Raw genomic sequence first — 23,771 nt, forward strand, 5'->3', positions numbered from 1 at the left:
AGAGAGAGAACCCACTTCTGAAAGTCCTCCACAGGTGCACACATACCCACACATACATGCACTATAAATAATAAAATCATTTAAAAGTTAAAAAATCAGCAACACTTTTATAACAATATACTTTAAAGCTTTGATGAACTAGACATCTTATTCCATATGCATTAGAAACTAGGTATAATGGCACATTCATATAGTCCTAGCATTTGGAAGACTGAGGCAGGAGGATTATAGAGTGTTTCAGGCCTGCCTGGGTTACATAGTGAGATCCTGTCTCAAACAAATCAAATAAAATCAAAACAAACAAAAAACAGCACCTGAGTAAAACTGACCAATGAGGATTGACTTCTTCCCAAGTCAGATATTTAACCAGCGTTCCCTGGTTCAGCAGAAGCTGTTGTTAGCGGATTGACCTTGCCGGGCCTCAGATACATAGCTGCTCTAGTGTCTAGGTTTGATGCCAGTACACACATTGTGAATTTCTGCCGTACTAATTCATAAATATCTGTGCTCTTAAGTCATACCCTGTACCTTCTGGTACCCACTCTTCATCCCATGATCTAGTAGCTGAGGTCTCCTTACACAGTCATCCCATTCAAAGACCCCGTTCCACTCACATTTATTCTAACTACCCAGTGTTTATACAGTATTGGACATTATTTTTGCTTTGACCATTACAAAATGACAAAAATTGGGGCCTGGAGAGATAGCTAAGCGGTTAAGAACTCTTACTCTCTTTCAAAGGACACAGTTTGACTTCCAGCACCTACAATGGGCAGCTTACAGTGGCATGCAACTCCAGCTTCAGGGGATCCAATGCCAATCTCCTCTGGTCTGCATGGGCACCTGCACTCACATGAGTGTACCCACACAGGACATAGTACGTATATTCATAATTTTAAAAAGAAATCTTAAAACATATCTACCAAAATTTTAAATTAATTAAAACCTATTTACTAATAAAAAAGTAGCACAGATGGTTTTATAGGTGAAGTCTACCAAATATTGTAAATAACATTCTAATTAAACTGGTCAGGTTCTAAAAAAGTAGATTTGTAACTCATGTATAAAGCTATTATAGTACGACTTGGCAGCTAAATATAACAAAGATGGTGTTAGAAGGAAAAAAGAAAATCCAGTATGTAATATGAATGATGATAAAAATATTTTAAATAAAAAAATTAAATCCTAGAAGATATTAATCAAAAATACCAAAACTAAGTTGAATTTATTCTAAAAATGAATAGATATTATATTATATCTGTTAATAATATTAACAGATAAACTAGATACATTTATATGATTCTTTCTGTTTTATAAAATTCAACATTCAGTCATAATTAAAAAACAAAAGAATTCGAGGCCAGCCTGGGCTACCAAGTGAGTTCCAGGAAAGGCGCAAAGCTACACAGAGAAACCCTGTCTGGAAAAAAAGAAAACAGAACAGAGTATAGTACCACCAAGTTAACAGAAATTGAAATAGTGGCACCCACATGTCAGCTAAAACAGAGGGATCATGAGTTTGAGACCAGCCTGTGGTACACATAGCAAGATCTTATTTTAAAAGCAAACAAAAGATTGTTAAATAAAAGATACTTAGAAACTAAAGGATTATAAGGGAGTAGTGTGAACATCTTTTGGCAACAAACTAGACAATTTAGGTAAGCAGATACCTAGGACACATTACTAGAATTGACAGGACACTCATTTTTTTAAATCTAGATATACAGACTTGCAGGAGCTAAAGAAATTGAACTGAAGCTGGGCGGTGGTGGTGGCACACACTTTTGATCTCAGCACTCGGGAGACAGAAGCAGGCAGATCTCTGTGAGGCCAGCCTGGTCTACAGAGTGAGTTCCAGAATAACCAGGGTGGTTACACAGAGAAATCCTGTCTGGAAAAAATCAAAAAATAAAAAAAAGTAAAAAGTTAAAAATAAAAATAAATGAATTGATGATTTAAAAATCTTCTCATAATTAAAAGACCAGGCCCAAATGAGTTTACTAATGAGTTTTACCAACCAGAAAATACAACATTTCCCAGCCCAAACCTTTGAGGAGTTGGGAGAGGGGAAAATATGATCAAATATATTATATAAAGCTCTCAAAAATTAAATAAAAACATAAAAGCAAACCCTCTTAGAATAGCCATCATGGTCTAGTATTATCCTGTCACCAAAATCAAATAAACAACTACTGATTAATAATCCCTCAATCAGTATCGGTGCGGTGAGAGTAATCAGAATGCATTATAGACATGTATGAAATTATCTGAAAAGTTCATTTTAAAAGTCATTTAGAAAGAAAATCAAATTTAAAAAGAAAATCAAATTGAGCAACATATATAAAGTATTATGTGCTACAATCAAATAGAATTTATTTTAAGAATGCAAATTGACTTAATGTCCAAAAGTCAATTAATGTAATACATTGTATTTAATAAAGTTCAAACCCCATATAATCATCCCAGTGAAGACAGAAAAGTACTTTAAAACAAGACTAACAACTTTTTGTGATACAATTAGTAATGAAAGGAACTTCCTCAACCTAACACCTATGACAAACCTGTGACTTAAGTCATAAATACTTAATGTTGAAAGCCTCAAAGCCCCATAAGATTGAGGACAGAACTAGCACCACTTTGTCCAAATTGTACTGAGGGAACAGCATTGCCGTGGAGGTGCAAACAGACAGGAAAAATAAAATGTATCCAGACTGCAGAGAAATACATCAGTCTTCAGTTGCAAAAGATCTGCATACTATGTAGAAAATCCGATGGGTCCACAAAATCCCTAGAGCTAATTTCAGCAAGTCCACAAGATATAAGATTAATATACAAAACTCAGTTGCATTTTTATATATGAACACATATAGGTTAATATACAAAGCCCAATTGTATTTCTACCTATGAGCAAATACACAAGATTAATATACAAATATATCTATTTATGAGCAGATACACAAAATTAATATACAGAACCCAACTGTATTCCAACTTATAAGCAGATACATAAGATTAATACACAAAATCCAATTGTATTTTTATAAATGAGTAGAAAAACAATCCAAAGGTGAATTTTAAAAAATTCCTTCTCACTATGGTATCAGAAAAAAATAAGATAATTAGGAATAAATTTAACAAAAGTGTAAGATTTGGGCTCAGCAGGAGAATGCTTGCCTATTCATGATGCCTTGCGTTTGATTCCTAACACAATAAATAAATGTGTGTGTACATGTATGTGACGTGTATATGATTTCTGCAGTAAAAACTAAAGCATTGCTAAAAGAAAAAAGGTTATAAATGAATGGAGAGATACTACATGTTTGTGACTGAAAGACTCAATATTATTAATAACAATTGCAAGAATGTGGAGAACAGGAACTCATTACTGAAAACCTCATTATTAGAATTCTCATTAGTGGAATTACATCTTACCAGCTTCCTTTTGTTGTTTGTTTGTTTGTTTGTTTGTTTTGAGACAGGGTGTTTCTACATGTTCCTGGCTGTCCTGGAACTTACTATGTAGAACAGGCTGGCCTCCAACTCAGAGAGATCTGCCTATATCTGCCTTCAGAGCTCTGCACTACCATGCCTGGCTCAGTTTGCCAGCTTATTGAGATATTAAATTATAGTTAGCCTATGACCCAGCAATTCTCTCCTAGCTGTGTCTACTCAAGAAAATGAACATATATGTGTACACCCATACTTGTACATGAATGTTTACAGTAGTATTCTTCATAATTGCCTCCAAAAATGGAGCCAATCTGTTCTCTCTCAAGCGATAAATAGATTAACACAAGGTAGTGTATCAGCTGGGCATGGTGGTGCATGCCCTTAATCCAGCACTGGGGAGATAGTGGCTAACCCAATCTATAGTGAGTTCAGGACAGCAAGGTCTATGTAGAGAGACCCTGCCTCAAAAATACAAACAAAAAAGTAGCATATCTAATTTTAAAAATTTCATTTAGTAATGAAAAAGAACCAAATAGTGATGTGAGTTACAGTAGGGAAAAACCCCTAAATATTATAAGTAAAAAGGAAGTGGAATTTTAAAAAAAAAAAAAATCACTTATTGTAAGACTATGTGTATAAACCAGACAAATAATGGAGATGAAAATTAGATTAGTGGCCAGGCGGTGGTGGCGCACGCCTTTGATCCTAGCACTTGGGAGGCAGAGGCAGGCGGATCTCTGTGAGTTCAAGGCCAGCCTGATCTACAGAGAGAGTCCCAGGACTGTTACACAGAGAAACCCTGTCTCAAAGAAAAAAAGAAAGAAAATTAGATTAGTGGTTGCCTAGGTCTGGGCATTGAACAAGGAATGATTGCTAATGATGATCAGGAAGACTATCAAGATGCTGAAAATGTAAAGCTATATTGATTGTGCAATTCTGAATTTACTAACAGTCATTAACTGTACACTTAAAATGAGCAGATTTTATGGTGTGTTAATTATTCCAGAAGTAGAGGGGCTGGAAAGATGACTTAGCGGTTGAGAGCACTGGCTACCCTTCCAAAGGACCTGGGTTCAACTCCCAGCACCCACATGGCAGCTCACAAACTGTAACTCTAGTTTCAGGGGATCTGGCATCTTCACACAGACATACATGCAGGCAAAACACCAGTGCACATAAAAAAAAAATCGTTAAGAAAAAAAAAACAGAAGTAGAAATTCACAGTACTTTTTTTTTTCTTTGAGACAAGTTTTCTAGCTCAGGCTGGTCTGAAACTCTAGCCAAAGATGACCTTGAACATCTTTCTTATGCTACCTCCACCTGGGTTCTGAGATTACAGGTGTGTGCTCCATAGTCAGCCTCTGTGCTGTTGGATCAAACACGGGCTTTGTGCATGCTAGACAAGCCCTCTGCCATCTCAGTACCTCGGGACAGTTTTCATGGTGAACCTCCAGAAGTCTCTCTAAATCAGGAGAGACTATGGTCTCTCTAAATCAGGAGAGACTATGCCCACCATTACCGCTGTCAGTCGGCATCGTGAGTGGGATGGTGCAGTCAAAGGAAATCATCGTGTGTGTATGTGGATTGGAGTTTAATATTATCCGCAGATCATGTGACTCTCAGGTTTTGACAGACTGTCTGTGACAGACCAAGTAATAAATACTTTAGCTTTTGGTCGTATGTTTTCTGAGCAGTCACACAGGGACAACAGGTGAATTGATGTGGCTGTGTGCGTGCACACTGTATAAAAACAGCCAACGGACCAGGTTTGTTCCATAGCCATAGCTCTCCAACCCCTTAGCTATACAGAAAAATCCGAGAATTAGTAACCAAAATTATTAGAAATAAATTATGGAAAAGTATGACACTCCTAAAAAAGACCGAAAACTCCCATAATGACCCAGCAGTCTCTACTAGGCACCCATCTAGAGGAGCTTACGTCGGCTGCTAAGGTTCTGTACTCACTCATTCACTGTACAGCATCCAACGGATGAGTGGGTTTTAAAACGTGATACATGCACACAGAATATTATTCAGACCCTTAAAACAAGGAAATCTTTTTCAGGATCATAGATGAACCTAGTGGACACATCTTGAGTGAAGTAAGCTAGACATGGAATGGCAGATTAGGAAAGTAGACTTGGAGAAGCAGTGACTGGAACAGCGGTGCGTTACCTAGGGAGCTAAGAACTGGTGTGGAGGGAGAGCTTGGCCAGCAGACAGAATCTCAGCTAGGGAGAGCAAATTCAGGAGGTGCAGAGTATGTAACATAGAAGCCCTGGTTAATAACAGTGTATAACACTTGAAAATCCCCGACAGAGGGCCTTAATGGCACACGCCTTTAATCCTGGTACTTGAGAGGCAAAGGCAGGAATAACTGTGAGTTCAAAGCCAGGCTAGTCTACATAGTGAGTTCCAGAACAACCTGGGCTATGTAGAGAGACCTTGTCTCAAAACAAAACAAAAAATTCCTGAAAGTATATAAAGTAATACGTAAGTTAATTATTAGCTTAACAGTGTAGACATTTCCAAACATGTTATGGGCTGGGAATGTAGCTTAGTAGTAGAGCACAGGTTTAGTGTGTGTGTGAGCCCTGGGTTTGTTCCCTAGCACCACAAAAAAAGAAAAATGTTGTGTACCATAAGTACATACAATTTTTATATACAATTTTATACACCATGTTTTACTCAATTAAAAATAACTAAAGACCAGGCAGTGGTGGCACACGCCTTTAATCCCAGCACTCGGGAGGCAGAAGCAGGCGGATCTCTGAGTTCAAGGCCAGCCTGGCTTATAGAGCCAGTTCCAGGACAGCCAGGGCTACACAGAGAAACCCTATATTGGAGAAAAACAAAACAAACAAACAAAACCAACTAAAGATTACTAGGTCTAAGATAATGTACAAATCAATCATGTTTCCATTTTCTTGTGAGTATATCCTTACAAATAGTTAAAAATGTTTTCTTTTTTGTTGTTTTTGTATGTGTGTATACATACATATACACACACATAATTTTTAGTTGGTTTGTTTGATTGGTGGTTGGGGTTTTGTTTTGATTTTTTTTGGTTTTTTTTTTTTTTGGTTTTTTTGTTTGTTTTTCAAGACAGGGTTTCTCTGTGTAGCTTTGCACCTTTCCTGGAACTCGCTTTGGAGACCAGGCTGGCCTCAAACTCACAGAGATCCGCCTGCTTCTGCCTCCCGAGTGCTGGGATTACAGGCGTGTGCCACCACCACCCAGTTTTTTTATTTATTTATTTTGGGGGGGTATTTTTGAGACAGGGTCTCTTACAATTCACAGTGGCCTCCAACTTATAAGGTAACTGAGGATGACCTTGAACTCCTGATCCTCCAGCCTTATCCTTCCAAGAGCTGTGATTATAGGCATATGCCACCCCATACCCAGATTGTTATATATATCTTGAGATGGGGTTTCCTGATCCACTCAGACCGGCCTGGAACTTACTATGTAGACCAAGCTAGTCTCTAATTCAAGGTCTTCTTGCCTTAGCCTCCAGAGTGCCAGAACTACAGGTGTGTCTCCACATGTAGCTACAGTATATAATTTCACAGAAAATGGATGGCCATTATGTTAATTGTTAGACCTAAATTTAAATCTTTATAAGATTTAAATAAAACCTATGGATAAGAGACTCAAAAACTACAATAATCCCAGAAGCAGTAGAATCTCAGCAAGTTCATTTCCAATTTGGTCTACATAATAAGTTCCAGGTCAGTCAAGGCTACTTAGTGAGATCCTGTCTCAAAAACCAAAGCGGGTGGGGCAACTCAATATGATAGGAAAAGAGAAGAGACTGGACTGGACAGTAGGATTTTAGAGGCTGGGAGGCAGGTGGGTGAATGGCAGCTGACTTAGCAACTGCAGTTTAGGCAGTTTCACTCAAGAATTCCAAGAAAGCTAAATCCTAGGGCTGGAGAGATGGTTCAGAGTTTGAGAGTACCTCCTTCCAGAGGATCCGTGTCCTGTTGCCAGCACCGTGGCGGGTGACTCACAGCTGCTGGTAACTACAGCTTCAAGCCACCTGGAACTATACCTTCAAGGGATCCAGCACCGTCTTCTGGCCTCCCCAGGCACCTGCACGTGTCACACACACACACACACATACACACACACACATACACACACACACATACACACACACACACACACACACACACACACACACACACACAAATCAAATTAATTTTAAAAAAAGAAAACTAAATCCTAAGTTGCAGAGGGAAAAGTTAAAATTTTTAGTTAGTTTACCCAGAATCCTCAAAAACCACAGGAATTGGCAACTGTAGGTGTCCTGTACTCAAAGTGGGTAGCTAAAGAGAAATATTTAGGAACTTACAACTCTACTCTCCACCCCTCCTAATGGGCAGTGCATCATTTTACCAGAAGTTTCTATTTCTGTAAAGAGGGCAATATAGAAAATATTGCCATATTGAAGGATGCCAGATACAGCTGGAGGCTTCAGTGCCTTGCCAAAACCAAGAGAATTAAGTGGTAATGCACACTGAATGTTAAGCCCAGACATTTTTATTTCTTTCAGTTGTTGCCCCCAAAGATCTAAGCACTAAGAGCTTCCTCGGAAATGGCTTCACCCTACCCTGTTGTACTCAGAGTTCCCGGTGGCTTGAATCCCTTACTCTTAAACTATGAGTGGGCATCCAATGATAATCAGATGATTGAGAAAAACTTCTCCTAGAGGAAACATAACTAGGAAGATTTTGGAGGATAGAGACAATATAGGAGACTAAAACACAGTAACTAGTTACCCATGTTCTCATAGATATGAGACTTGAGTGCTTGAAGCGGAAATAAGATACAGTAGAAAGACCTTTTAACGGACTAATACCGTTCAACCTCTGGGTAGTGAGTCACAGCTCTTCATTTTAAAATTCTCAGTATGTTTTATGGGCTGGCAAGGTGGCTCCGTGGGTCAAGGCACCTGCCACCGAGCCTGCAGCCTGAGTTTCATCCTTGGACAGACACACATGGTGAAGGCAAGGGCAGACCCTGCAGCGTGTCCTCCACAAGCATGTCCCACCCCACGTAAGTTTCTGAATTAAAAAAAAGTTTAGATGCTTTTCTGTTGCTGTTATATGGTTCATGATTTTCACAATAACCCGAAACGGAAATTTAAAAAGGAACGAAAAGACATCAAAGAGACTAGGCATACAGATCTTGAAGAAGAACCAAATATAATTAAGGAAGCCAAAAAAGGCTGGGGTTGTGGCTCATTGGTAGAGTGCATACCTGTCTGCTGGAGGTGCTGGTGATTTTTCCCCACAAACAGTTTAAAAGAATAGTTTAGATAGATGGTAGATAATTGAAAAGTTACCTAGAACACAATATAGAGAAATAAGAAAGATGAAAAAACAGAGTCATCAAATGTGAATGTTCCAAACATCAGGATCTGCAAAAGAATAGAGGAAATGGGTGAGAAGTGATGTTGATAATGACTAAAATTTTCAGAAGATTTGAACAATATAAATATTAAGATTTAGAAACTCACGAATCTCCATGAAGAAAAATGAAAAACTGTCTTCTAAGTAACAGGCTGACAGCAGACGGTGGACAGCAGCAATGCAGTCGTCCCTCACGTTCATAGAGGGCCACTGGCAGCCTACGCTGTCCACTCAGTGAGACCTGGGTTCCAAAGAGTGAGAGGCCTCAGTGAGAGTTGACTTCAACAAAGTTGTACTTAAACACTGTGGAGGATGTACTCAGAAAATGATCTCCAAAGGAGGGTGGGAGATTCAGATGCGGTAGTAAGTAAAGCAGCATGAAGTATGTGTGAAGTGTTCATCGGTTCTCAGTTCTGCTTGAAGAGGAAAGCAAGTTGACTGTACTCAAAGTATTATACCTATGGTAACACTAGGTTTGTTGGTCTGATTTCTTCTTAGGTGCACAGAGGATGGGTGTCCACATAAGAAATTCTTTCATACACGTTTTCTCATGAGAATGAGATTAACCCCAGATTGTTCCAAAATGTTGATCTCAACATCCTCTGGATATCTCTTGATTTTGCACGATCTGGACTTAACTAAGTCTTTAGAAGTAGGCAGCTATCCCATTTTGAGAGCAAGAAGAACTACTTCAAGTTCAGGTAAGATTTTCTGAAGAATCTGAGCCACAGAGATTTCTGTTGTACATGTGCAAGCAGGGGAAAGGAAAGAAAGGTAAAGCTGTTCTTGAGGAAGCTTTCTCGTGGCTTTCCAGGGACATGTGAGGATCTGTGTGTACCTCCAACAACACTGACTTATAATCTAGAAAGACTCTGAACTCTCAAATTTCTGTCTGATTTCTACTCGCCAGAGAATCACCATCCCTGCCTTGAACTTAGTGATAGCCCGTGGTACCTGTCTTAAGATGTTGAGTTATAGTCACTTCAAGAGTTCTAGGTCGCCGGGCAGTGGTGGTGCACGCCTTTAATCCCAACACCGAGGAGGCAGGGGCAGGTGGATCTATGTGAGTTCGAGACCAGCCTGGTCTACAAGTTGGGTTCCAGGACGGGCTCCAAAAGCTACATAGAGAAACCCTGTCTCAAAAAACCCAAAAAAAAAAAAAAAAAAAAAAAAAAAGTTCTAGGTCTTATCTATCCTACACTTCCATGTCCACTCACAGGCTGATCCATTTTGGAGCATCCTCTTGCAAAAGCCTTGTTCTTTTTTCATTGCTGATTTCAGTAAACTTAAATGAAGTTGAGGCTCATAAAACCTTAAATGCTATATTATATCAATATTATCTGATAGGCATCATATTGCATCTGCATCTGGAAATGAAAAGACTGGCCTATAGTCATACTCATTATTAGGACTGTTTATAAATCAGAACCCAAAGTGAAAAGACCTTTGTTTAAAAATCAGCTTCAAATGGTTCGATTCTTTCTCCTGTGTTCACAGGCTACTCCAAAAAATTCCTTTTGGGTTAAGGCGCTAGCCACCAAGGCTGACAACCTGAGTTCCATCTCTGGACCCACACAGTTGAGAGATCCAACTTGTACAGGTTGCCCTCTACCCTCCCCACTCATGCTGTGGCACACACAAGAAATAAGTAGCCGTGTGGTTTTTAATTTTTTTAATCCCTTGGGAAAATGCAGATATAATTGTATTAAATTTCTAATTTGAAATTTTTAACTTTTACCAACTTATAAAATTTAACAGTTATTGAAGTCTAATGCTTTTTAGGTTCAAAATTGCCCTTTAAAAAAAATTAAACATTAATAATCAACTTAATGAGAAGCTGTACTTAGCCACTTTTTTAAAGGTTTGAGACAGGGTTTCTCTATGTGGCTGTGGCTGTCCTGGAACTTATTATGTACACCAGGCTGGCCTCAAACTCAGAAATCTGCCTGCCTCTGCTTCCTGAATACTAGGACTAGCGGTGTGTGAATGATGCCCCTCAAGTTGTCCATTTTTGACTGAAAAACCAAAAAGCTGTTCAGTCTCTTAAAGGTGATTCTAGTGTAAATGTCACAGGGAGTCAGGCTGTCAAGGACTCTCCAGAAGTGCGCAGCTGCCAGAGATGCAGGGTGAAGTGTAGCTGTGTAAAGAAACGTAACGCCCAGGTATCTGATACTCATTGTCCCACAGATTTTAATTTTTTTCTTGTTTTAGAAATGTTAGAGAAGCGAAGATGTTTGCATGCTTATCTATTTCACACATCTTTTGTGATGTGTGAAAACCTAGAAAAGGTTTTCAAAAGAATGTAGACCTGAAACAGAAAGAGCTGTTCTGTTTTATCTTAGGTACAGTCCAGTTTACATGAGATTTTGTTGGCACATTTTGGGTATATTCTAAAAGTTCAAATAGATAATTAAAAAATTAAGAGATTCTACAAGAGTTATGCTAGGTTTATTGTTCGGTTTTCTTTTCAAGATTTGACCACTTCATCAAGTTCTTCTGGTTCTAGAGTTTCTGGTTCACCTTGTCATCACAGTGATGCTAACTCATCTGAGAAACACATGTCACGAGCCTCTCAACGAGAAGGTGTGTTAAAAAGTGGGTTTGCAACCTTACAGCAATGGTTTCCATCAAATAGTTTTCTTTGGCTTAGTTTTAATCCATAAAAACAAAAACCAGGAAAGATCAGGCCCATCTTGCCCTTCCAGTCATCATTTGAGAAGGCCAACCATCTTGTGCTTTAACCTCTGATAGAAGCATTGGTTCTACTGCCCTGGCCCAACCTTAATTCGGTCTAGTTTGAAGATGAAATAGTTGGGAACTGTATTTAAGAAATGTAGATTCAAAACAAGGATGCCATGAAAATTAAATCAGTATATATGCACAGGTAGGCCTGGTGGCACAGCCTATAATCCAGCACTTGAGAGAGGCAGGAGGATCAGCCTCGTTTACAGAGAAGTCTAAACCAGCCTAGGCTATGTGAGACCCTGTCTCAAGAAACAGCAGCAGCAGCAACAACAATGAAATTTTTTCTCTTGATAGGAAATTTCTAGGCTGCTTTCTTATGCCATCTGTGAAAGTGGTTTCTCACATTCTACTTAGCAACAGCGGCATACTAGGACCTGGGCTGAAGGAAATGACCCTGCTTATAGTAGAGTCACCAGGAAGATGGCTCCCGCCCTTGTGTTATATCTCTTTATCATATGGGTAGAAACTTGCGGTTGTTCAACTTACAGTTTTTCCAGTTTCACGGTGGTATAAAGTGGCATGCATTCAACAGAAACCAAACTTCACATTTTGAATTTTGATCTTTCCCCTGCTAGCTATATGCATTGCTTTTTCTCATGGTTCTGGAAAGTAATGGGGTATCTTGCAGTTCGTTACACTGTTATGAGAATCAACAGTCAATACTGTACAGCAAGCTGTCACAGAGCTGTGCTGTCCCGTGGGTTGGCTGTATTGAATGCATTACAACATAAATATTTCAACTTTGCATGAATGTCTTAATTCCAGTATAAAGGAGCATCTGACTGTCCTTAGGGACCACTTAGTCCCGGATTCTAAATATTTCCTTCTTTGGTCTATAGACCAGTAAGTCCCCTGAGTTGAGAATTGTGACCTTAATTTTCTAGATTCCTTCCGTGCACACGAAATCAGTTCTTAAATAAAGAGCCTTTTGAGATACAGGTCCAATGAAAAAAGACCCCACTCAGCTTTCATGCCTTAGACCACTGGTTAGTCCTGCTGCAAAAGTCACATATATTGGGGTTAGGGGGTCAACCATGTTTGTACACGTGGTATAGTGTGAGGAGCAAATTAAGGGGTGAGCCTGGGCTACCAAGTGAGTCCCAGGAAAGGCGCAAAGCTACACAGAGAAACCCTGTCTCGAAAAACCAAAAAAAAAAAAAAAAATTAAGGGGTGAAGGCAAGAAGGTAGTTGCCAGAAGTCATGGTTTTGCCTTAGTCCCTGGATAACAAAAATCCAAAATCTTTAATTTTTTGTATCTCAGGAGTTTCACCACGAAATAGTCTTGAAGTTTTAACCCCTGAAGTTCCTGGTGAGAGGGATCGTGGAAACTGCATCACATCCTTACAGCTGCACCCCAAAGGCTGGGCCACCCTTCTTCGGTGCTCAAGCAACACTGATGATCAGGAGGTACGGGCTGCAGCGCTTCTCGGTCTGCAGGGCTCACTGGACAAAGTGCCTTCCCTGCCCTCAGGGCACACTGCAAAGACCCTGCTTCTCAGCGACTCCCCTCCCGCTCTGTTGCTTTCTCCTTTTGGTCTCTTCTTCCTCTCCTGCCTTGGTGTAGTGAGCTGAGAAGTGCTCTAAAGACCATCATCAGCTGACGTCATGTCTAGCTCCTTGATTCTGGTTCCCATCACGGGAACAGAAACAAACAAAACCATACAGTCCACATTACACCAAGCTGTTTAGCTAAGCTGGCTAAACGTAGGGTTTAGTAAGACAGCTCTCATCACTGTCTCTTTAAAAGCCAGGGGAAACTGAGAAAGGAAGGGGCTAAACTGATGCCTGGAGGTAGAGTTAAAAGACCTTAGGATCATCCCAGCACTCAGAAGGCAGAGGCAGGCAGATCTCTGTGAGTTTGAGGCCAGCCTTGTCTACAGAGTGAGTTCTAGGACAGTGAAGTCTACACAGAGAAACCTTGTCTCAAAAACAACAACGAAAAGACATTAGGCTCTCATCACTGTGGTAGGCAGGAGTCTGCAGGGAGCTCAGGGCTCTGCAGACCAAACTGAAGGAAGGCAGAAAGGCCTTTGAAGCACACCGAGGACAGAAGTACTCTGGGCCCTAGACTGTTGGTGCCCTCAGTAAAGGGATGTATTACTACAGAAGTCATAGCCAGCCTCGGGAGCAAGAGGTCTTAAAGCTTGGTAGCACACACTAACTCCAGCTTATGAAGATAAATGAAGATAAATCTTCATAAGCTAGAGTTAAGTGAGAAGGATGATAATCGTCTAACTGATTTCTTGCAACACTCCTGTGGTGTGGGCTCTGTTGAGCTTCTCAGCAGTAGAGTCTCTCTGCAGTGTGTTTGGGGATCTGTAACCTTGGTCTGTCCTTTCTCCTCCTCCAGTGGACTTGTGTCTATGAATTCCAAGAAGGAGCTCCAGTCCGACCGGTCTCACCTCGCTGTTCCCTGCGCCTGACTCATTACATCGAAGAAGCCAATGTGGGCAGGGGCTACATCAAAGAACTTTGCTTCAGCCCTGATGGACGGATGATCTCTTCCCCACATGGCTACGGGATTCGCTTGTTGGGATTTGACAAACAGTGCAGTGAGCTTGTTGACTGTTTACCCAAAGAAGCCAGTCCCCTACGGGTGATCCGTTCTCTGTACTCTCATAACGATGTGGTCCTGACAACAAAGTTCTCTCCAACACACTGTCAGATTGCCTCAGGGTGCCTTAGTGGACGGGTCTCTTTGTATCAGCCAAAGTTTTAGGCACAACTTACATCAAATAAGGAACTCTTCTGGTGTTTGACTTATGAATTACTTCAATTTAGGTGAAGTATTTTCTTTTTTAGAAGATCTTATAAGTTTGGGTCAAGATCTTGGTTCTTATGGGTTGGTGAACACACATGTGACCTGAGTACTTGGCCATCCGGCATCATCCGGGCATCTCCGTTTCGACCATGCAGCATCATCTGTCAGCATTCCTTTGCTCCTGCTCTCTGTGCCCCTGAGCTTGGGTTTTCTTGGTCATTTCATTTCGCATGTGGCTCTTGTTCTCCCCCCCACCCCATCCCCCGCTCCTCCCTGCCTCCCTTCCTCTTTTGTGATTTAGGTATGAATTTTGCAAACATTTGACAAAAGTCATGGTTGGGTTGAGGAAAAACCCATGGCACTAGTCTTAAGCAAAACCCTGAAGTTGGATGTTGGCACGCCAGTTGTTGAAAAAAGAAAAGTCATCTTCATTTATCAGTACACTTGGCCTTTAAAGTTGCTGTCAAATACTGAGCACAGATAATGGCATTATTCTCATAACTGATACTCTCGCAACAGAATAACTTTTTAAAATTTCCTGTTAAAATTACACTTTATCTCATGTGAGATTTTTGTTGTGAAATTCTAGAAAAATATTACAACTTCTTTGTAATTTATTTTACTTGTATGAATTTAAAATCTCCAGCATGTGTCTTTATTTGATATTTTGTTCCTGTCAGCAGCATTGGAAAGGAAAGGAAAAGGAATAAGCTTGGTCACTTCTGTTGTACAGAAGATCTGTTCATTAGGTTGGTTCAGTGTCTGGCCATAGAGTGAGATTAACGCGGCTTAGATTGGCTGTGATTCTTTGACTCACACAGATGAGCTGTTCACAGTGGAAGGGTGGGAGGGAACTCAAAGATTGTGTTGTTTGTTCCTTCATCCCGAGAGCATCAACTCAGCTCTCACCATTAGTGAAAGGGAGCTGTAGTCCTCTTGAAGCTGCTGTCAGAACCCCAGAGTCAGGGACTTGAGTGGCACTGCTGTCTTGTGTTTGGTTATGGAAAGTGTCAGGCAAGGTGTGAACACAAGGCTCACCCTGTCTTGAATGGGCAACATCCTTCCGGTCTCTGCTACATTGATTGGCACTGTGTTGAGATATGCTTGAAGCTGTCATAATTTAAGCCAGGCAAGTAGCCTTGCTCTCTTTGGTCACATGCCCTTTAGGCCAGTGTTTCTCAAATGTTAGGATGCAGTATAATCCTTGAAGGATTTGTAAAGAATGCAGGAATCTGGGCCTGACCTGACCTTAGAAGACTGATTTAGGCAGGGAAAGGACTCTGTTTGTAATAAACAGAACTTTAAATCATCTGTATCCAGGTGGCCTCCAGGTCATAGTTTGAAAACACAACCTGAAATTGCAGTAGGTATTTCTGTATCCATTTGGTGCTTAACACCGTTCCCACAAGATATTTCAGCTATTTAAACAGTAATAATAATAAATCAACAATAGCAATTTTAGAGTAGCAGATAACTTGAAGTGGTATTTATTTCATTGTTGAACAAGTGAAAGAAGTTAAATGATTTGCCTAAGGTTATACGAAGTTAGTGGTAAAGCCAGGGCTAAAATTCAAGTCTCAATTCCTTGCTCAGGGCAGTTTCTACTGTATTATGCAGGCTGTTAAAAACATCAGTGAATGGGCATTTTGTCTTTATTTTATATTATTGTGAATAAGATGATCAGATTGGGAAAGAGAGGCATGGAAGTAGATGCTAAGAGTTTTATCCATAGCAAACAAAGTATTTTAATACTTACAGATGTTTAAACAGCCCAAATACATGAATAAATACACAGTTCTTTCTAGTGCCCATTATTCCCACACCTGTAAGAGCTTGTGTCTCACTGAGAACAATACTAGCTCCAGGACAGTCTTTAAAAATTAGATCTTCTTATCATAGATGTTGGAAAAGCTGGAAGTTTTGTAGTCATTGAAAAAATAACAAAGCACAGTGAAAATCATAGGCTTGCTTCCATAGGTTTGAAAAACAAATTTTTTTCCCAAAGAAAATAGTTTAGGAGGAAAATATTACAATCAAAACTATCACAATTAAAAAACATTAAGTATAAAGATGAAATTGACATTCAAAAGAAGATCATAATTGTTAACAGTTTGGAAAGAGTTCTATGTCAGACATTATACCCACATATCACCTAAGTCAAGCCAGGGATTCTTGAATCACTGTTTTTGAGTACCTACTATCTGTTAGGGAATGTGTGTGCTTTACCACTGGCCCTGCAGATACCCTTACAAGGTAGGTGGACTGGGCCTCCAATCATGTTGAAGATAGCAGTGGGTCAGAAAAACCAAGTGACCTGCCTGAAGCCGCAGTCGGCAGGGGGAGGCAGCACTGGGTTCAGACCCAGGTTTGCCTCTTGATTCTATTGCTAAGTCTGTACTCACTCCTCTACCATTCTGCCCCTAAATTCATGAAGGTTGAGCTACACTGGTCTGTTAGTTTATGTGCTCGGTATCTTCTGCAAATTTTTATTACAAGGCTAGCCTCATTCCCTTCAGTACTGCATAAAAACATTTCAGATGCTGATGTTTCCGTGAGACTGAAGATCCTAACCCCAGGCATACATGTGGGCCAGTCCTAAGCGAAAAACTAAGCAGGGCAAGCACTTTGAAAGAAATGTCGGTGATAGTCAGCCTTGTGTGAAAGCAAAGCTACATAGATGAGACCTGAGAAGAGCCGGCAGACTCAGCAGGGAACCGGTACCTCTCCAAGGTAGAGTCAGGGTCAAGAAAATAGCAGACAGTATTAACCAAAAATTGAAGGGCCTCAGAAAACCTGTACTACTGGAAAAAGTTACATATTACCATCTTAAGGTCCAATTTTAACAGTCTAAAAACCTGGTATTTTTTACTGTTTTATTAAGTCACTTTTATTATAATTGGTAGAAGTATATTATAATTGGTAATGAAGTTATTACTATTGGTAAATCTTGGTAAGTCAGTCATGTTAGCCCAAAGCTTCCTTCAGAACATCAATGAGTGGGAATGCTATGCTGAATGACTTAGATGCATCAAATATACAGTAGTTGCTTATTTTCAATCAGGAAATGAAGGGCTAAAATAAGAGACTTGTTTTTAAAAACTGTGTGATCATGGGGCTGGAGAGATGGCTCAGTGGTTGAGAGCACTGGCTGCTCTTCCAGAGGACCCAGGTTCAATCCCCAGCTCCCAACTGTCTGTAACTCCAGTTCCAGGACTTGTCACCTCCCCCAGACGTACATGCAGGTAAAACACCAGTGAAGTGACCACAGCTGGGGGCCGAGGGACACTGGCGAGGCAGAGGCAGGCAGATCTTCAGTCAGCTTGAGGTCAGTCTGGACTACATACTAAGGTTCCAGGCTAGCCAGTTATACAGTGAGACTCTTTTTTTTTTTTTTTTTTTTTTTTTTTTTTTTTTTTTTTTTTTTTTGGTTTTTCGAGACAGGGTTTCTCTGTGTAGCTTTGCGCCTTTCCTGGAACTCACTTGGTAGCCCAGGCTGGCCTCGAACTCACAGAGATCCGCCTGGCTCTGCCTCCCGAGTGCTGGGATTAAAGGCGTGCGCCACCACCGCCCGGCTGAGACTCTTTTTTTTTTTTTTTTTAAGTGTTGTCTTTTTTCTCAAAGCCCAAATCATATGTATATTTTATTATTTCTCCCTGTTGTATCCCTAAGAAGAAGCCACAACAAAAATTTTAAGGAAACAACGCAAGGAAGAGATAAATGTCATGTCCCTTCCTCCTGTACCTAGGACCAGGTCACCGCATAGAATCTTGAAGGTTGTTGTTCTAGGTGAGTATAGAGGAAGCACCCCAAGAATCTCTTAGAAGACTGGCATGTCTCATGTTGGAGTATGCAGCACTGTGTCTGTTACACTGGGCTTTTAGGTTTTTTTTTGTTTGTTTTTTTTTTTCTTTTCTTCGAGATAAGGTTTCTCTGTGTAGACCTGACTATCTTGAAACTCACTTTGTAGACCAGGCTGGCTCCCAACTCAGCGTTCCCTCTGCTTTTACCTCCCAAGTGTTGAGATTAAAGGCATGCACCACCATGCCAGGCTTTTGTTTGGCTTTTATAAAAGCAGGAGATATGGTTTAGTAACTTCCTGGTGATGATCCTGCTCATTCAGTGACCAGTGGTCCTTGGGTGCTGTATAGGTCCACTCAGTACCACCTGTTGGTCATGAAGGAATCCATATATATGAATTCTGTCTGGCTAACTAATGCCCAGCTCTTCAGTGCCAACATTTTAAATTTGTACTTACTTTTGATGCAAGTCTCCTTAGGTATGGTAGTCTACCTCCTGCCTTCTTACACAGCATGCTCAGTCTAACTCACTTCATCATGATGAAGCTACATTCATGATGTGTTATTGCAAGTACCCAATGAGCTCTGATACCTGTAGAACATTTCATAGAACACAAAGGGCTATAAGAAATGTGAGGAATATCTCTTAGCAAGTGATTCTCACAACTATGTAATTATTTGCCTCGTTGTTAGCTTTTAAAGAAATGTATTGCGAAGTAACGAAGTAACGTATTCCATCAACAAGCCTGTTTCTAACAGGCTTCTAGTCTGTGCTGTCTTCAAGTTCTGGGCTGTGACAGGAGTAAGCCGGTCCTGGTCGTTGCCCACAAAAGGAACCGGGCAAATTCTGGGCACACAGTGAGGCAACTCCTCTGGCTGTGTTCTACTCACCAGCTGAACAATGAAGCCCCAGCCAGTTAAAGGTGAGGCTACTTTCCCAGTGCAACCAAGTGAGGGATGTGTAAACTAAAGCTGCTGCTGGATTAAAAACTAGCACTGACGTGAAGCAGAGTCTGGACACCAGCTCTGCATCTGCAGGGGTCCTTCCCGCTTCTAGGACCAGAAGAGTGCAGAAAAGGAAGGAAACTCCAGGAGGCTTAAGACCATAGTGATGCCATTGAAACCACTGAAATGTAGGCTTGATTATCACACTAGAAGACTAGAGACTGTCGAGTAAGCACACTAACATGGACATCCTAGAGATACCTTGCGTTCAGATGGTAATGGAAACGATCACAACAGGAAAGTCTCCAGTTTGCCTTTATGCTGCTGTCTTGAGTTGTAAATGGCCTGATAGAGGTTTAGTCAGAAGCCCCAAGGAGCACATCTTAATGCACATATCTTTTGAATGTATGTATATAAACGTCGCTATAAGTGACACCCCCCAGGAGTAATAATGTTCAGGATTTAAATCTGGTCACAGTCTTTAAGATAGGCCGAATCTGTAGCTTTCCCAGGGCTCTAGCTCATAGATTTCATGGCTTTTACACTAAAGAATAGATACTTGAATTTTCTTCCAAATTTGACTGCATTCTTCATCTCCAAACTGCTTCCCCCCACCCCCAAACATTAGGTTTGTATTTTTGGCAAACTTGGTTTATTCTAGTTAATAAGCTGTCAACCAGAACACTTTCTCACAGGGTCTAAGGTGCTATTGGTCCTTTTGCTAGACTGTGCGCTCCTTGAGGGCAGGGCTATCTTTATTCTTGTATCCATGGTGCCTGGGAGAGGATCTGGCAGAGTAGTTGTTCAATAAATATCTGTTGAATGAATCAAATGAACCTCACTATGTGTGCCCTCAAGTTCTCATGAAGCAGAATGTAATTCCAAAATTAATGAGCCCCAGAGGCAGAAGCAGGTGGCGGTTGTTGGGGTTTTTTGTTTGGTTGGTTGGTTGGTTTTGTTTGGTGTGTGTGTGGGGGGGGGGTGTTGTTTTATTTGTTTTCACATAGCCGACTGTCTTCATCTGGGTATTTACTGATTTTGAACATAAATTAAGGCTTTCTCTTTCATTGAACATGGATTTGAACCCTACTATATGCTTAGTCCAGTACTAGGTGCTCAGGGACCAGAGATGAGAAACTCAAGTCTCTCTATAGAAGCATATGAAACACATCAATCCAGGGCTGGCATTACAGGGCTGGGGATTATATAGGCTCCATGCTTGTTCCATGCCCTGTTGTAAACTTGGGAACAGTAGTACTACATTTTCATGTTTTTCTTGGCTCACACACTAAGTGGTTTTTACTTAGATGGACATTGTAAGAACCATAAATTACACATCTTCCACCTACCTTTGTGTAAGACATTCATTCAAAGACAGATACAAAGTGCATGATTTCATACCTTAATTTGTAATCTATAATTAAAGCTACTTCCAGAAGGTTTTTGGTATGTCAAGTGTTCATTTCAGAACAGAGAAGCTTTCTAAGACTGTACATAGCTTTACCTTTCCCACTGAATTGTTTGCAGCCTTTGAGTGGATAGACAGAATCACAGTGACCATTGCACATACTTACACAAAATCTCCAGGTTTACTAAACCCTTATACATGCACTGAATAGTTTGGTACGTGTCTACCTTGTCATGTGATTTTAAGAAAGAAATGTTACTTGCAAACATTTGACACACTTTTGTGTGTGATTAACATGTTTGAAAGTTCAATAGAATATCAAATATAGTGGCTTGAAATAGTTTGCTTTCACCACCTGGATGTGCATTTTCAGATCAAGATTGACCATAAGGTTGAGGCAGAAGCAGTAGCAGAATAATTTGCTACTGATAATAACTTTTCTGATCATGTAACCTCCAGAAAAAATTATGAATTCATGCCAAATTTTGTTTTTTCATAGTTTTTGTTTGTTTGTTTGTTTGTTTGAGAAAGAGGCTCACAATGTAGCTCTTATTGGCCTGGAACTCACTATGTAGACCAGGCTGGCCTCAGACTCACAGAAGCCCACCTGTCTCTGCCTTCTGAGTGCTGAGATTAAAGGCGGACGCCATCAGTACAGGCCTGGCCTGGCTCCACATTTTGATTATTATATACCAGTTGTGCTATTATATTAATCAAAATATATGCAAAGCTGAGTAATGGTGCTGCACGCCTCTAATCCCAGCACTCAGGAGACAGAGGCAGCAGATCTCCAAGTCTGAGGCCAGCCTGGTCTACAAATGGAGTTCCAGGACAGCCAGGGCTGCACAGAGAAACCCTGTCTTGAAAACCAACAACAAAACATATGTAAAAGAAAAAGTGTAACACTTAAAAATCAAAGTTCTAAATTTCTCTCTGCACCAGAGAGGTAAGAACAGAATGGTTTAGCTAGGTTGGTAGCACAGGCCTGTACTTCCAAGCACTCTGGAAGCTGAAATACAAAGATCGCTTGTGCCTGGGCAGGGCCAGCGTGGGTGACATAGCATGACCCCATCTCAAAACTAAACAAATAAGAATGAATTTCAATCAATTCAGATTGTTTTGACAAACTAGATAAACTAATTTAACAAATTGTAGCTCTAATTTTCACAGTTAGCTCTTTCACTGACATATTTTGGGCTACTTAAAAGCAGGATGTTTTAGTTGGGCATGGCGGTACATGCCTGTAATCCCAGCACTTGAGAGGCTGAGACAGGAGGATCACAAGTTTAAGGCCAGTCAGAGTAACAGTGAAATTAAAAACAAAAAGGGCAAATAATAATAGTTTTTTAATTGGATAAGAAATTGGCATTCTAATGCACATTAATAATACATATTAGTTTCCTGTTAGTGCTGTAACAAACTCTCATGAGTTTAGTGGTTTAAAGTAGAATAAAGATGAGATTACAGTTGGAGGTCCAAAGTGGGTCCCTATTCAAAAATCAAAGCATGAGGGGGCTGTGTTCCTTCTGGGGCCTCTGGTGAGTGAGTGTGCCTTGTATTCATTCTCTAGCTTACTGTCCCCGAGGCGTGCGCGCGCGCGCGCACACGCGCGCACACACACACGCACACACACACACACACACACACACACACACACACACACACCCCGCAAAACCAATGACACAGTATGTTCTCATGTCTTTTCTGATACAGGTTTTTGATAATCATGACAAACGTGTGGGGGTTTGTTGTTGTTGTTTTTGTTTTGTTTTTCCAAACAGGGTTTCTTTGTACAGCCCTGGCTGTCCTGGAACTCCATTTGTAGACCAGGCTGGCCTTGAACTCACAGAGATCCACCTACCTCTGCCTCTCAAGTGCTGAGATCAAAGGTGTGCATCACCACACCCGGCTGGGATCTGAATTTCATCCATATAAAAACCCAAATGTGCTGCTATGCTTGTGAATCCCAGAGCTGGGAGACAGAGACGGACCTGGGGCTCAAGGCCATCCAGTCTAGCCTAAGCATAGAGCTCCCAGGTCCCAGTCAGGGACCTTGTCTCAAAAAATAAGGTGGATGGCTTGAGAAGAAATACCTGAGATTGACTTCTGGCTCCCACCCATGTGCACATGAGTACACACACACACACACACACACACACACACACACACACACACACACACACCACACTCAGGAGATTGTGTAATCCTTCTGCCTCAGCTGGCTGAGAACTGGATTACAACCTGCACCACCACACCTAGTCCTCACAGTGTCCGCAGTCCCAGCAGCACTTGGCCCTGTGGTCATGGGCATCTGCAGTGGTCCCTAGCCCACGACACATTTGGGAGGAGGGGTAGAACCTTTAGACAACAGAGCCTGTTTGGAGGATGTTCATTTGGGGACCCAGGCCCCTTCCCCTCTCCACTTCCTGCCTGTCAGACAGTCCGCACTTGGCCATGTGAACCACGGGTGTACCTGCTTCATCACAGCCCCAGACAGTGACGTCAGCAGACCAGGACCTAGAACCTCCAAAACTGAGCCAAGAGAACCCTTCCCACCCGTTATTACATTGACTTATCACGTAGGGGGAAGGGTGTGCTTATGCCGTGCTGTGGGTATGGAGGTCTGTTCTCTCTTCCTGACGTTCAGCTCTGGACTTTGAACCTCAGTCATCAGGCTTGGCATCCAGCACCACCTTTACCTGCTGAGCCATCTCAGTGGCACCTTTTCCACTTTTAAAATTGATTGGTTTTGTTCCGTAATGGGAAGCATACCCGGCCCCAACAGCTTTTCCTTGCTCTCGCTCCCAGAAGATGTGTGGGAAGCTGTGCTGACGAGCTCTGACTGTCCTCATCACTGTCATTCTCATTCATGACTCTCCCAACCCGTCCCCTCTGGGAAAACTGATCCCTCTGAACAGTGAGGTAGACCAGCCGCCTTTTCCTCCAAGTCCCTCCCCCAGCAGAGGCCTCCAATGTGCCTCAGAATCATCTGGAAGAGCTAAGCCACAGGTGGTAGCCCTCAGCCTGAGCTCTGTCTTTGCCCGTCTAAGAGCCCCACACCTCATCTACCCGGTTTTCTGCTGCTGCTGCTGCAGGCCTGGGGACCACAGTTTGAGAAACACAGAGACAAGGTAGGATTACTTTTTTTTTTTTTTTTTTTTGTGGCTAATGGATGGATCGGTGTATCAAGTCAGTCAGAAAACAACTTTAACTTTTTTCTTTTTTTTTTTTTTGGTTTTTCGAGACA

General features: G+C 41.1%; 1 protein-coding gene across 2 annotated transcripts in view; it reads left to right on the forward strand.

Annotated features, from left to right (window-relative positions):
- Dcaf10 (DDB1 and CUL4 associated factor 10) overlaps positions 1-19,948 on the forward strand; it is a 47,376-nt gene extending 27,428 nt beyond the window's left edge. For both annotated transcript variants that reach the window (XM_076564122.1, XM_042271089.2), the window contains 4 exons: positions 9,366-9,568; positions 11,340-11,450; positions 12,875-13,020; positions 13,964-19,948. In XM_076564122.1, coding sequence (XP_076420237.1) covers positions 9,366-9,568; positions 11,340-11,450; positions 12,875-13,020; positions 13,964-14,332 — 829 coding nt within the window. In that variant the 3' untranslated portion in view covers positions 14,333-19,948. The remainder of the gene's footprint in view (positions 1-9,365; positions 9,569-11,339; positions 11,451-12,874; positions 13,021-13,963) is intronic.
- The last annotated feature ends 3,823 nt before the right edge of the window (positions 19,949-23,771 follow it).

This window comes from Peromyscus maniculatus, chromosome 2 (assembly GCF_049852395.1).
Source record: "Peromyscus maniculatus bairdii isolate BWxNUB_F1_BW_parent chromosome 2, HU_Pman_BW_mat_3.1, whole genome shotgun sequence".
Classification (NCBI taxonomy): domain Eukaryota; kingdom Metazoa; phylum Chordata; class Mammalia; order Rodentia; family Cricetidae; genus Peromyscus; species Peromyscus maniculatus.